Source organism: Typopeltis vanoorti, chromosome 22, assembly GCF_054136105.1.
Source record: "Typopeltis vanoorti isolate ZY-2024b chromosome 22, IOZ_Tvanoo_1.0, whole genome shotgun sequence".
Lineage (NCBI taxonomy): Eukaryota > Metazoa > Arthropoda > Arachnida > Uropygi > Thelyphonidae > Typopeltis > Typopeltis vanoorti.
Window position 1 is genome coordinate 54,660,621 of NC_143570.1, and position 15,607 is coordinate 54,676,227.

General features: G+C 34.8%; 1 protein-coding gene across 1 annotated transcript in view; it reads left to right on the forward strand.

The window, feature by feature from the left end:
- LOC150094424 (ketohexokinase-like) overlaps window positions 1-15,607 on the forward strand; it is a 103,255-nt gene that overhangs the window by 78,105 nt on the left and 9,543 nt on the right. Inside the window, exon 5 of the mRNA XM_090412314.1 lies at window positions 9,027-9,253. Within this exon, the coding sequence (XP_090268440.1) occupies window positions 9,027-9,253 (227 nt within the window). The remainder of the gene's footprint in view (window positions 1-9,026; window positions 9,254-15,607) is intronic.

Sequence of the window (15,607 nt, forward strand, 5' to 3'; positions counted from 1 at the left end):
TCCTTTTTTTTTTGGAGGGGGGGGGGTGCTTAAGAGTCAAACTTGTATAACTGACAGTAGACCTCCACATAGCCTTTAAACTAATGTGGAGAACCGCCGATGGCTTCTAACCTAATGTCCAAGCCTCATCTTCTCATGGTGCACCCTGTTAGGTATCTACATGGATACTGAATTAACGAGGATGGGCTGACAATTTGGACACTAGAGTGTATAGAGGATTTGAAATTGGAAGTGATCACCATTTGGTCTTGAGTAGAATAAAATTGAATTTCATATTGAAAAGAAGAACATGTAAGAAAGTTTTGAAGTGAATAAAAGTTGAGCAGCTCTCAGATGTGAACTATAGACTTCAAATATACAAACATTATTCAAGAAAAAATGAAAAACTTTGAGAACAGGAATCAAACTTGGAGATTCAGTGGCAAGCCATTAAGAAAACATTCATTGATTCAGCCAGACAAGCATGTGGTGAGAAATAACATCATAAGAAAAATGACATGGGGAGCTCAACCAGAGGTACTTCGCTCGACAGCATTGGCATTGTGTTTTGCTGCAGGGGAGTATGCTTCCCCAGTGTGGGAGGTATCTGCCATGTGAGACATGTGGATGTGGTCTTAAATGAAACCATTAGGATCATAACTGGATGCCTAAGACCAACACCAGTCAACAAGCTGTATCCCTTAGCAGGCATAGCACCACCAGGCATAAGACGTCAAGTGGCCAGTGAGATGGAGAAAAAAAAGCAGATGACAGATGAACGACATCCAATGTACGGCCATATCATCACGGCTTCTCGAATCGAAGCGTAGTTTTATGCAAAGAACTAAACCACTGATCCATAAACCTGAGGAGCAACACCTTGTTCTATGGAGGGAATTGGTTCAACTTCAAGAAGTCTCCATAAGGAAGAGTTAACCCAGGGATATCACCTGCCCTATAGCACCTGGTATGACTCTAAACCATCTTAGTGTGAGAGTGTCCAGATGCAGAAGTAACCTGATGAAATGGGGTTATGCAGATGATGACAACTGTGACTGCTGAGACGTCCAAACTGACAAACATCTTTTATGTTACCCAAATCTAACCGATGTGTGCTCCATGGATGACATTCTGATGGTCAATGACAAGGCGATACAAGCCGCTGTTTTTTGGAGATTGGTGTTCCAGACTCAGAAAGTATGTGTTAAGGTGCTCTGCTAGTATAGAAAAATCAGAACTGCATAGTGGACACAGGAAGTTAAACAGGCACTGAAGGAAAAGAAGAAAGCAAATCAAAATCAATACAGAGACAAACATAAGAAAGCTAAACACTGTGTAAAACTAGCTAAACAAAAGTCGTGGAAAGACTTTGGTAAGAACATAGAAAATAAATATCAAGAAGGTGACAAGATATTATTCTGGAGGTTGTTGAAGAAACTCAGAAATGGAGGAAAGAGTGCTGTAAAAGGAATCGGAGATTATAAAGGTGATATGAAAACTAGAGAAAAAGATATCCTTGAAGTATGGAGTAATTAATTTAAAAAATTGCTATATGAAACTAGCAGTGATGATAGCATAGTAATAAAAAAAACCACTGACCAGGCATATAATCAGGAATACATATCCATACTTGAAGTAGAAAAAGCCATCAAAATTCTGAAATGTGGAAAGGCAGCTGGAGTAGATGATATTTGACTAGAAATGCTCAAGTATAGAGGTATAAAAGTCTTACAGTGGCTGTACTCCATAGTTCAGAAGGTCTGGACAGTGGGATAAATTCCAGATGATTGGAGTAGAGCTCTCATAGTACCGATATATAAAAAGGGAAATAAAACTGTATGCGAGAATTACAGAAGTATTTCTCTACTGAGTGTTCGTAGTAAGATTTCTGGAAGTATACTTGAGAAATGGTTCAGAATTGTGGAAGAGATGCTTGGTGAAGCACAAGATGGATTCAGGCCAAATATAGGCTGTAGGATCAGATTTTCATTTTACGACAAATAGTTGAGAAATCATGGGAATATAGTGAAGATCTGTATTTAAGTTTTGTAGATCTCGAAAAAGCATATGACAAGGTGCTAAGAGAGAAGCTAGTCAAAACACTACAGTTGTATGGTGTCAGTGGGGCATTATATCAAGCAATACTTAGTGTTTATTTGAGTTGTACGTCAGAAGTTAGAGGTGAAGGAAGTACAGGAAGATGGTTTAATGTTAAATCTGGTGTCAGACAAGGATGTACATTATTCCCTCTGTTATTCATTAGCTATATGGATCACATTATGAAGTAAAGTGGTATTAAACCTGATATCAAAATTGGAGACATTAATGTCAGTGCTTTGCTTTATGCTGATGATGTTATACTTCTAAATAAATCCACTACAAGTCTGATCTGCAAGATTCCCTGACTAAATTGAATAACTGTTGTAATAGATATGGTATGAAGGTGAGCAATAACAAGACAAAGACAATGAAAATAGGCAGAAGCATTGAAAATATCAACTGCATTGTGAATGGAGAACCTATAGAACAAGCAAAACATTTCAACTACTTAGATGTGATTTGTAGTGAAGATAGTAAAGCAAACATGGAAATAGAGAAAAGAATCAACGAAACTGGTATGGTAGGAAGTCATCTGAATAAATTTATATTGAATAAGAGAGAAATTGGTCAAAACACTAAATTAGCTGTATACAAGACAGTGTTCAAACCAATTTTAACTTATGGATCTGATAGCTGGATTAGAAGTAAAAACTTGACCAAAGACTAGAGATCGCAGATATGAGAGTCAGTCCTGAGAAAGATTATGTGCATGTACACATGGTATCAATGGCAATATCATATTAAAAATGAGGATTTTAGAAAAGAACTTGACATTGTTAGCAGAGCTAATCGCAGGTGGTATGGTCACTTAAACAGGATGGGAGAGGAAAGATTAGCAAAACAAGTGTTCTCTGCTTGTTTGCAGGAAAAAGACCCAAAGGAGGACCAAGATATAGGTGAATTGATATAGTAAAATATGCCTTAGAAGATAGAAATAAAAGAACTGATAATATTGGAGTCTTGACCGGTAACAGATTGATTTGGAGGAAAATTGTAGATAGGAAGTTAGTAATGATATAAATTTTTCATGTAGTACTATCATATTCTGTAGTCCGCTTGAGGGTACATGTTAGGAATTTGATGATGATGATAATATGAATGATAGAGGTGTGGTATGAGATTGAGTTTTGTGACTAAAACGATCTGATAATAACAAACACTTTTTCAGCCACCTGGACTGTATATCTGGGAAACCAAGGTGGCAAAATCAGAAACCAGATTGATTATACGATGATTTAGAAAGAGATTTTGAAATGTTATTGTGCACACAAAAAAAAAAGTGCACTTAGTATCAGATATACAGACCACATTCTAGTTGTTTCATATCTAAAAGTAAGATTAAAAGCTCTAAGAGTAGAAATAAAGAACATCATTTGGATTTCAGTTACAATGAGAATGACTCAATTAAAAATTAATATGTAACAAATTTAGATTGTTTTGTTGCAAAAGTTTCATTTGCAACATGAAATAGAAACTGATAACAAACTGAAGATAGTAAAAGGATGGAAACGTTTCAAGGTGGCTATCAAAGATGCTACCAATGAAAGTATATTAAATCTGTTCAACAAAAGAAGACAAACTAAAAAACACAACCCAGAATATAGATCTTTAAATGCATAATAAGGAAAGCATGCAGAGAGGCCAAGGAAACATGGATTAATTATAAGTGCCAAGAAATAGAAGACCTAGAAATAAAACAAGTTTGAGATGTACACCAGAAAATTGAAAATGACAAGAAAACGAATGATCCATGGACTTTTCAGTCAAGAGCAATGATGGCAAAATGTTATTTGAAACAGAAGAAGTTCAGAAAATATGGTGTGAATGCATTTTAGATCTTTTCAGAGATGAAGAGGGAAAAATAATACCAGAATTTACTAATCTTGAAGATTTTCCTTCAGTACTAAAAGGAGAAATGTTAAGAGCCATAAACAAATGAAGACAAGAAAGGCACTAGGTCAAGATGACATTCATACAGAAATGTTCAATGGCTTAGAAGGAAATGGAATAGAATAGCTAACAAAATTATTTAATCATATATATGAAAATGGATACCTTCCTAATGAAATCAGGAATTCTGTCTTTATTAATATCCCTAAAGTGGCTGGGACAGTTGAATGCAAAGATTACATATTATTAAACATAAAGAAACTTGTAGTAAAATTACTACTACAAATTATATTGGAAGTAAAAAGTAAGATCAAAAACAGCAAATGAAATAAAAAATGTCCAAAGTGGATTTATGATAAACAGAAGAAGAAGAGATATCTTCAATATCAGAATAATTCCAGAGAGAAACCTGGAAAAATGCAGAAATGATTCTGTCTTTGCTTTATAGATTATAATGAAGCATTTGATAGTGTTCATCATAAAAAATTAATAGAAACATTAATAGAGAAAAGAATCTGTCTAATTGTCAGAGCATTAGAAACAAAGTAGTTCAGTTTGTTGCTTTGGTGAATACATTGTGACTGAAATTGTTAGCATTAGTGAAACCTGGTTCTTAGTGTCAGATGTAGTCCATGTTTTTTCCTTGACCTCTCTGCATGCTTTCCTTATTATGTGTTTAAAGATCTATATTCTGGTTTGTATTTTTTAGTTTGTCATCTTTGTTGAACAGATTTAATATACTTTCATTGGTAGCATCTTTAACTGGAATTAAGCATATTGTGATTTTAGGAATGACAGAAGAGAAGGGAGAGTACTGTACTGCTAATAATAGATGATTTGAGTTCATTTAGAGTAAAGACCTCATGAAAGCAATAATGTCCTGTGCAGCTGTGAGTTTGAGGCTATCTGCTGTAAAGTGGAGGCTAATAGGATGAAATAAATGGTTGGATGTTGCTACAAACCTGGGAGTTAAGTTGCTGGGGATGAAATGCATCCCTAAATAGCATGATGATGCTATTTAGCGAAGAAGTAGTGAGTGCATCCAGTGTGAATAAGCTTAAGAGAAGGCATGGCAGCTAGTATGAGTGATATGTGTGGTCTCCTTCGACGAGTCCTGACTCCCTGGAGGTCTAATGATGTTGATAATACTCATTTATCACTCATAAAAATGAGTTTTATTCTTCATCCATCCCCTTTATGGCTCATAGATTGTTAACACACACCCAGTGTGTGTATGTACGATTTGAAAATTATATTGTTCACATAATCCAACTAGAAACCAAACATGAAATTTTTCAATCTATTTCAGGCCTCCATTAAGCGGGGTGTGATCTCACTACTTGGCAACAAAATTCATCCCCCCCTCACCCCCCAAAAAAGCAACTACAACACTAGTAGTTATACAGGAGTAAAATTAGCCATCTCATTAACAATTTTTTTTTAAATTTCACATTCAAGGCAACACAACTGTAATATATCAGGCAACTGTGGTGCTCTGTGCATACTTACACCTGACTATCACAATGTTTTCAAATTGCACACACACACTCTCTGCTTGAAAAGAAGTCAACAGACACCATAGTGTGAAGGACAAGTAGCCATAGCTTCCACCTTAATAAGATCTAGGACCTCCTTACCCTGCGATGACTGCAGCAATCCGAAAAGGCATGCGTTCCACAAGCGTGATAGCAATCAATGGCAATTTTCAGCAATTGTTCTTACAGACATGTAATGAGGTCCTGGATTGTTGTGGTATAGACATTTCTTGACCTTATATGATGCTCCAGTTCATCCTACAGATGTTCAGTAGGATTGAGATCAGGGCTCTGTGGGGACCAGTCATGTGTAGTAACGTTCAAGTCCATAAACCATGCAGTTATAGCAGCAGCCTTATGACACAGTGCATGGTCTTGCTGAAAGAGACTAAGGTCAGAAATATATACACATTTGCACAAGAATAATGTTTAATTTGCCAAATATTTCAGTCTGAATATTACAGACCATCTTCAGTGGCTCTATAGGAATAGTTTTAAAAAACAAAGTGGAATACGAACAATTGATCATTTACATATAGAACGAGCCGTGTGATGTCATATCGCTAAGTATTAGAAGAGTAAACATTTTTAAAGTCATAATTAAAGATATTAATTCAGAAATTCATATAATAATCTTAAATAACATTAGACTAATATAGGAAATTTACAAAAAAAAAAAAAATTAATGTGTTATCCTGATTAAACTTTCCCAAATTTTTGATATAGATATACAGTCATTACGATTCAAGTTAGGATGTTGAAGTAAGGCCTCCACACTTTCTTTAAAGATATGTTCAAATTTGTAGCGACATCTGTGTAGGAGGAGAGTCTTGGACCAAAGGATATTGTGGCTTGTTTCTAATCCATGCTGAGCTAATCCAGATTTCTCAGGTTTGTTGTGTTGAATTGATGACTGATGCTCTTGAATTCTTTTTTCTATAGAACGTCCAGACTATCGAACATCACATGAAACTAAATGGCTTCTCCGAAAAGAGTACACAACATCTTTTCGATTCTTACAATCCAACACAGAACAGCAAAGATTCAATACATCGAGTTCCAATTCCTTACATTTCCGGGATTTCAGAACCAATTTCAAGAATTCTGAAGAAATATGATTTAACAGCCACTTATACACCTATTAACAAATTATCCACCCATTTTCCTTCATCTAAAGATAAATGCTCAACCTTGTCTCTACCTGGTGTGTATCAAGTTCCTTGCAATTGTAATCTTTCCTACTTTGGACAAACTGGACGTTCTATAGAAAAAAAGAATTCAAGAGCATCAGTCATCAATTCAACACAACAAACCTGAGAAATCTGGATTAGCTCAGCATGGATTAGAAACAAGCCACAACATCCTTTGGTCCAAGACTCTCCTCCTACACAGATGTCGCTACAAATTTGAACGTTTATTTAAAGAAAGTGTGGAAGTCTTACTTCAACATACTAACTTGAATCGTAATGACTGTATATCTATATCAAAAATTTGGGAAAGTTGAATCGGGATAACACATTAAATTTTTTTTTTTTTTGTAAATTTCCTATATTAGTCTAATGTTATTTAAGATTATTATATGAATTTCTGAATTAATATCTTTAATTATGATTTTAAAAATGTTTACTCTTCTAATACTTAACGATATGACATCACGCGGATCGTTCTATGTGTGAATGATCAATTGTTTGTATTCCACTTTGTTTTTTTAAAACTATTCCTATGTAGCCACTGAAGATGGTCTGTAATATTCAGACCAAAATATTTGGCAAATTAAACATTATTCTTTGCAAACATGTATATATGTCTAATCATTATGTCACAAGTATCGTTAAAAAATCAGACTAAGGTCAGTTCCATAGAAATGCCACGAAGTAGGAAGTATTGCATTGTTCATAATGTTCAGATACCTCTCGGAGTTCAGTGTTTGTGGCACCACAAACAGAGGTCCCAGGCCAAACCATGAAAAACAGGCCCATACCATCACACCACTACATTTGAATTTCATAGTTGGAGTTACGTGCTCTGGTAAGAGACGTTCACTGGGCATCTGCCACACCCACACACGTCTCTATCAGCTCAGTAGAGGGTGTAGCGTGATTTGCTGCTCTATAACACAGCTTTTCCAAGCTTCCATGTCCAACTCTTTGTACTACTGAGAACGATGCTGCATGTTAATTCGGGTAATGTGTGGCTTGCATATTGTTGTTCTACCATGGCAATCCATGTTGTGAGCCTCGGTTGTGAATGTTTTTGTGCATATTTGTGTTCTAGTCAATACCCAGAACTCCACATTCAACATGTCAGCCAATGAATGGTTTTTTTTATGTATTATCCTTCATAGTACCCCAGAGTCACATTCGGTAAGTGTGGTGGATTGTCTACTGTGGGTAGCACTTTCAGTTGATGCTTTGTGCTTCCATCTTTGTATGGCATCACTAATTGTTGACCTTGGACGGTTCAATTTGCTGAACATGTAGGCCTACAATATGGCATCCTATCACAATGCCTCTTTCAAAATCTGTCAGTTCCCTTCTCCCAGCTATTTCATTCGGACACAGTTGCACTGATTTGGCAGCATCATGTTTCTCCAATTTATACTGGATATAAACACCACTAGTTACATGGCACAATGTACTTGCCCACGGAGATGTCCAGTGACTTCTTTCCAAGCTGTGTATGTGTATATATATATATATATATATATATATATATATATATATATACACACACACACACACACACACACACACACACACACACACATATGATAATCATATTGTGTTAAAGGTACTTCTAAGCCACTGTGGTATATCATAGTCAAAAAAGAAAATTAGTTATACTTTTTATTTAAATACCGATGATGATTATCACAAAGCATTAAAGTAGTCTTTGGGTTCAAAGTGTACTACATCTACTACTGCATATCATGCAATAGTAATTTTAGGAGTTAGCTATCTGCTTTTCAACTTGGGTACCTGTTTGCTTTTGCCATTCATGACTTGTACCTGATGATATAAGTGGGTCCAGATAAATTCAGAACAACTGTATTGTTAGAGGGGAACTAAAATATTCTCTCTCAATTGAGACCTAAAACATGCTGTAATAAAAAACAACATGCAGTCCTGTCTCTCTTGTAATTTTAATTATAGTAAACACAAGCACCTTATGCTGAAGGCAGGCTAACTCCGAAACCGCTGTTACATATCAAAATGTCAAAATATTACATATCAAAATGAAAATGTCAGTTTCATTGAAACAGAACAATCTTTTGATTACTTTAGGCTTGGTAGCAAATAGAAACCATACTTAAGATTTATTTGAAATGTTAATTGTTATATGATTAAAAACTTGCATAGTCATTTTGAATATCTTTATTGGAATGATTACTTCAGTTATTAATAAATGATAACAGTGCAGAGATTTTTGATTCACCTGAACTATTTATTGTTAATGTGTTAAAGTGTTTAATATATTAGGTTACAGCTTTATTTTTTTATGTCACCTAACATTCCTAAATAGAGTAAAGATATCACTGAGGTGAAGAAAATGATCAATAGGGTGCTACAATGGAATTTAAATCAAGAGGAACACAAAATTCAGGTTTCTCTGGAACTTGAAAAGCCACTTCCACAACTTGCAGAATTACTAGAATGTGGAAATGTGGTGTTTGTGGGAAAAGAATTTGCTGAAATGTCTGGTTACCACTCAATGGAAGAGGCAGTGAATGGGCTGGCATCCAGAGTTCAGTAAGTTATTGAATATGATATAATTTTTTTTTAATTTTAAAAATTAGAATTATTAAGCAGAATAATGATATTGAATAAAAGAGATTATTTTATTCAGTTTTATCAATTCAAGAAAATGGTAGAAAAAAAACATACTTTCATGCTTCTTGATGTGAAATTAAGAATTCTGAAAATTTGTTTAAATAATTTGAATATTGCCTAATATCTATGATTAAATATGATGAAATGTGTTCTTAAGATATTTAATTAATATGAACTGTTTAAAATAGTTACAATTAATTTAAATGATTATTTTGGGTCAAAATAAGCAGAACTGCATATATTAGCAGATACATATATTATATTTATCCCATTTGTGTTATATCACAATAAATACCCTGCCTCTTCCAAACCATGCAACTTAAGTCCGTATTACTGTATGAACTACTGAACATTATCCAATGATTGTCTCTCTCTCGCTCATATTAACCAAAATAATATTACACTACACTGTCTTATTTAACAGATTACATCAGATTTGAATAAAACAAATGAGCTGTTATATCTAAGTTAGCACATAGTGATTTATTATCTCTGTTAGTTCACTTCACTTGCTATCAGCTGTAAACATAAAGTAACATCACATTGAAAGGTGCAAGTTCAAATATAAGAATGAATAAAAAAATAAATAAGCAAGGGTTACTTATTAGAAACCATGTTTTTCTTTAGTTCAAATTAAAAAGAACATTTGTGTTACTTATCAAAGATCCACTGCTGATATTGGAAAAAGCACTGAGAGGTGCACCAACAATGTGAAGTAGGTTGTTGGAATGCCTCTTTAGAACAGTAAGAAGAATGATGAGACATGTTTCCTTCAATTTGAAAATACCTGGTTTTGATTCTTGTCAAGATGAGAGCAATATTTATATAGGCTTTTTAAATGAAGGTTTCTCATTCAGAACTTACTCCTGAAACATTTTTTTCCCCTCTCAGAACAGCCAGACTTCCAAAGAACACATGCAATTAACAGAAAAAAGGACTTTAGTAGATGGTGTTTCTTCTCCATGGAGTCTTCAAACTCCATGGAGATCAATCAGGATCTCCATGGAGTTTGAAAACTCATCACAGGAGCCTACACTATCCACACAATACCTATGATAAAAGGATGGTACAATATGACAGAATTTCATGCCTGCTTGGGCATCGCCTGGTTAAACAAGCCCCTATTGTTTTCGCCAGGGAACAATAGGAAGTTAGTAATGCTGTAGTTCTTCGTGTAGTACTATCATAATATCCTGTACACCCCTTGAGGGTACATGTCAGGAATTTGATGATGACCCTAGCATAGCATAAGCAAACAGTTTGCATGGGATATTCATGACTAGGCTACTTGTAGATAGAAGCTTGATGACTTCACATCAGTGGCTTTAGTAACCTATAATGCAAAGCACACTTCCTTTCAGATGTGTGTATTGTCTTCGTTGGAAACATAGAATGTATGAGATGTTTTCAGCAGCTTCTTCCGAACACCAGTCTTGCATATTATTCATAGAACATGTTAATAGGATAGCTGCTGTAAGTATGAGTGGTCATAAGTTGCACGCATAAGTCAAGGATTGACTAATTTCATTATTATTATTATAACATGACACTTCCAGGGAGTCCAAAGACTCATCGAGAGAGGACACCTACTCTGCATCTCTCTGTTTCCAGCACTAAATCCACCAACTACAACTAACTGCAACTACACCAACACCATCCATCTCCTGCCACCACCACTAATATTTCCACAGACAATTGCAAACATCCATGCCCATAGTGGGATTCGAACCCGTGGTCTTTTGGCTCGAGAGCAGATACGATAACTGATCTGCCAACTAGGCAAGCAAATTCCAGATATGTACTGTCAAAGGGGGGGGGGTACAGGATATGATAGTACTATATAAAAACTTACATCATTACTAACTTCCTATCTACAATTTTTCTCCAAATCAATCTGTTACCTGTCAAGACTCCAACATTATCAAATCTTATATTTCTATCTTCTAAGGCACTGTTTACTGTCAATCCACCTATATCTTGGTCTTCCTCTAGGTCTTTTTCTTGACAACCTGGCAGAGAAAACTTGTTTTCCTAATATCCTTCCATGTTTAATTTACCATTTTCACTAAAAATCATGCCTAAGTAGCTGAAATGTTTTACTTGTTCTATAGGTTTTCCATTCACAATGCAGTTGATATTTTCAATGTCTTTGTCTTTTTATTGCTGACATTCATACCAAATCTGTTACAACAGTTATTCAATTTAGTCAGGGAATCTTACAGACTTGTACTGGATGTATTTCAGGTGCGAATGCTGGTCTTGAAATTCACACTTGCTCTTGTTATCATTCAGGGAATGAGAGGTGTGATTGAAGTCTGATTAGCGGAATAATGAATTACTGACCATTTAAAACTATGTACAGGTAACCCTCATATAACGCGGATGTTAGGTTCTGCAGAAATGCCGCATTATATAAATCGCATTATGCGAGTCTCAGATCACATAGAAAAAGTAGGGTTATGTTCTGAAATCTTTTTTTTTTATTATATAAACAATAATGACATATCCAACAAAAAAATATTTTTATTTAATTCAGGTAATTCATGTAAGTTAAGAAAACATATAAACTATGAAACAAATACATAGTATAAAAATTACAAATTGTACTTAAAAATCATTGCACATAATGCATAAATATTATAAGCAAAATAAAATAGTGCATATTTTAATCATTCATAGCATGAGGATTTGAGGATTGGTTAATAAACACTGGTTTTGTCATGTAATAACCTGATGCATTACTACAAAATAGTAGAGTAATTCTATCTTTGAATCCAGGAGCTGATCTTTCATTTTTCGAAATATAGGTGTGTTTTTGCACTTTTTTTCCAATATAACCCAGATTCATCCACATTGAACACCTGGTCTGCACTATAAATGTTTATAAACTTTGAGAGTTTTTTGTTTAATAAGATTTCCATGCATAGGAATTTTCTTTTGAGGTGCAATCTTCTATCGAAATCATTAGAGATTTCTCCATTTTTCCATTAGAATATCATGTAGCGAGCATGCGCTTTGCACTTATCGTTGACCCAGCAATAAACACTTTCTCGGATTTTATGTTCATTTTGTTTGATTGTTCGAATTGTTGATTCATTTAAATTCAAAGTCCCTGCAAAAACTCCTGGTTTTTCTCCATTTTTCAACCGATCCAAGATTTTTGAACTTTTTTCTTCGAGAGAAATTAATTTTGTTTTCAATTGGTTTTTCCCTTTTGTTGCAGTTTGTGGCCATTACTATAAGAATAATTTTTTACACACAAAAAAGCAAGCATTACATATTGTACGTAACTCGCCAGAAAATAAAGTGCTCAGCTTGAGATGAACACACTTATGATTTTTAATTCACTTTCCAACATTTTCAACAATAAACGTTTTATACGGTAAACAATTGAGGTACATGCGTACTAAAGGGTATTTCCCCTAATATAAATTCACTACTTATAATTACATGCGGGATACAGGCAGACACAAATTTAACGAAGATAAAATTTGATTTTTAAGTCGCACGGTCATAAAGGGTTACTACAATTTGTAGACCGTGTTTTTATCAGAACCGTGTTGTATAAGTACTGCATTCAACAAGGGTCACTACAATTTTAGACCATGTTATATCGAAACCACATTGTTTAAGTACCGCGTTATACGAGGGTTACCTGTATTTAGAAATTTATGTACATTTAATCATACAAATACAACATTTATTTTACAAATGATATTCTATCTTTTTCAATTTAGCTACTTGAATACAAATTCTACCCTACAGTTCTTCTTTATGAACTGGTCTATAACATCATCATAAAAGGTTGGTTGTAACTTAAATTTCCAAAGCAACACACACACTCGTAAAGGCTGGCTGAAGCTCACTGGCTAGAGCTATTTTGACTGTATGGCCCTTGTTTAAACAACAGGGTGAGATGATGTGGAGGGAGCAAAAATGGCTATTCACGTGCATGAAATCGCAGTGCTGAAGCGAGGACCTGGATGCTCCCGCAACAGAACAAGCCAAGGTAGCTTGACTAGTGTCAGCCTTCGATACACAACTCAAAGCTCAATTATTGCTGCGCAAGCTGAAAACGTCTTCTGTGTACAAAAATAAAAGCCTAAATGGAATGCTTATAAATGCATGCATTTATTAACAAATAGATATTACTTCTTTCTCAATTAATGAGCTTGCGCAGCAAGCATAGCAAGCATGGAGAATTTGCCACTGATGTATTTAGAAGTATAACATCATCTGCATAAAGTAAGGTGCTGAGATTAACATCTCCAATTTTGATATCAGGTTTAATACCACTTTCCTTCATAATGTGATTCATATAGACAATGAATAACAGAGGGGATAATGTATATCCTTGTCTGACAGCAGATTTAATATCAAACCATCTTCCTGTACTTCCTTCAATTCTAATTGGTGACTTACAACTCAAATAAAGACTCTAAGTATTGCTTAGTATAATGGGGCATTATATTAAGCAATACAATATAATATATTATATTATATTACTTAATATAATGCCCCATTGACACCATATAACTGTAGCGTTTTGAATAGCTTTTCTCTTTGCACCTTGTCATATGCCTTTTCCAGATCTACAAAACTTCTATACAGATCTTTGTTATATTACCATGATTTCTCAACTATTTTCATGAAGTGAAAATCTGATCCTGACAGCCTATATTTGGCCTGAATCCAGCTTGTTCTTCACCAAGCTGCTCTTCCACAATTCTTCTTGACCGTTTCTCAAGTATATTTACATAAATCTTACCAGGGACACTCAGTAGGGAAATACCTCTGTTTCTCACATTCAGTTTTATTTCCCTTTTTATATATGGGTGCTATGATAGCTCTACTCGAATCATCTGGAATTTGTCCCTCTGTACAAGCCTCCTGAACTATTCAGTGCAGCCGCCCATACTTGAGCATTTCTGATCGCATATCATCTACTCTCACTGCCTTTCCACATTTTAGACTTCTGATGACTACTTCAATTATGGATATGTATTCCTGATTGCATGCCTGATCAGTGTTTTTTCCCTACTGTGCTGTAACTGATTGTTTCGTTTGGCAATTTTTCAAAGTAATTACCCCATACATCAAGGATATCTTTTTCACCAGTTTTCATATGGATAAAGATGACAATCTTTATCATCCAATCATCATTGACTAATTTCTTATATTGACAATATATTCCATCAGGTGTCATTTTTTCAGTTTTCATTTTTTATATCAGTTTATTGGAAACCAGTGCACACAAGACAATATGTACATCTGGACTCCCACCATTGCAACACCTGTAAACTTGGTGTAAACAAAGAACCTTGCTCGTTTGCTTGAATGAACAAGCCCTTAGAAATGAACTCCATAGCATCATAAAGACAGCAGATAAGTAAGCTCTCAACAAAGTCCTACCTAATATTCAAAGAAACACTAAAACTTGATTAGATCCATTCCATACAACAAAGGAATTTCAGAAAAAAAATCATTCTAAAGATCTCTTTCCACAGTTATTCCAGGCATAAATTTTGTAAATTGTTTTCTGCTTGCTGCATTTCCTATGTTGGCAAGACAGGAAGATAAGTTTTGTTTGGCCATGCAATTGAATAGACTAGCAAGGAACTGAACTGTTACTGTGAGAATTTCTCGTATGATAGGAAGTTTGAGACCATCAAATCTCCCAACCTAAATAAGCTTGATGGACTCAGTATTTCAAGAGTTTGATTTTCTGTTGTGAAACTTTCTCCTCCAAAAAGTTCTGTAAATCTCCAATCAGCCAACATAATAACTAAGTTTCCAGGAGATACCATCAAGCCAGTGAATGGGTTTTTCAATGTATATACTTCACTGTTGAACAGTATTGTCAGTAATAACTTTTTTCTGGGCATTTAATGATTTGAGGTTTTCAAAAGTGCCCATCTCTGGCAACTCCTCACCTCACCACTGATCAACGAACTGTATCCAGAAATTTCCAACATTAATCGAGAATGGGTCAGACCTCAATGACTAAAACCATGATTCTTCAAATTAATTCTGGACTGTAGATTACTTAAGTTCTACTGATTGTTAAAAAGAAATCTTATAACATAGACATGTCTTGAAGTTTGTGAACAGAATTTTAGCAATTTACCTGTAATCCTGTCTTTGTATCCTTTTCTTCAGATCTAAACTCAACCCCATGTCCTATGGCATTACAGCAGAGCGAGTTGAAATGATCTCCAGGATTTCTACATCTTTCCATAGTCTTCGATTATTGTTTCTGCTTTCCCAATCCAA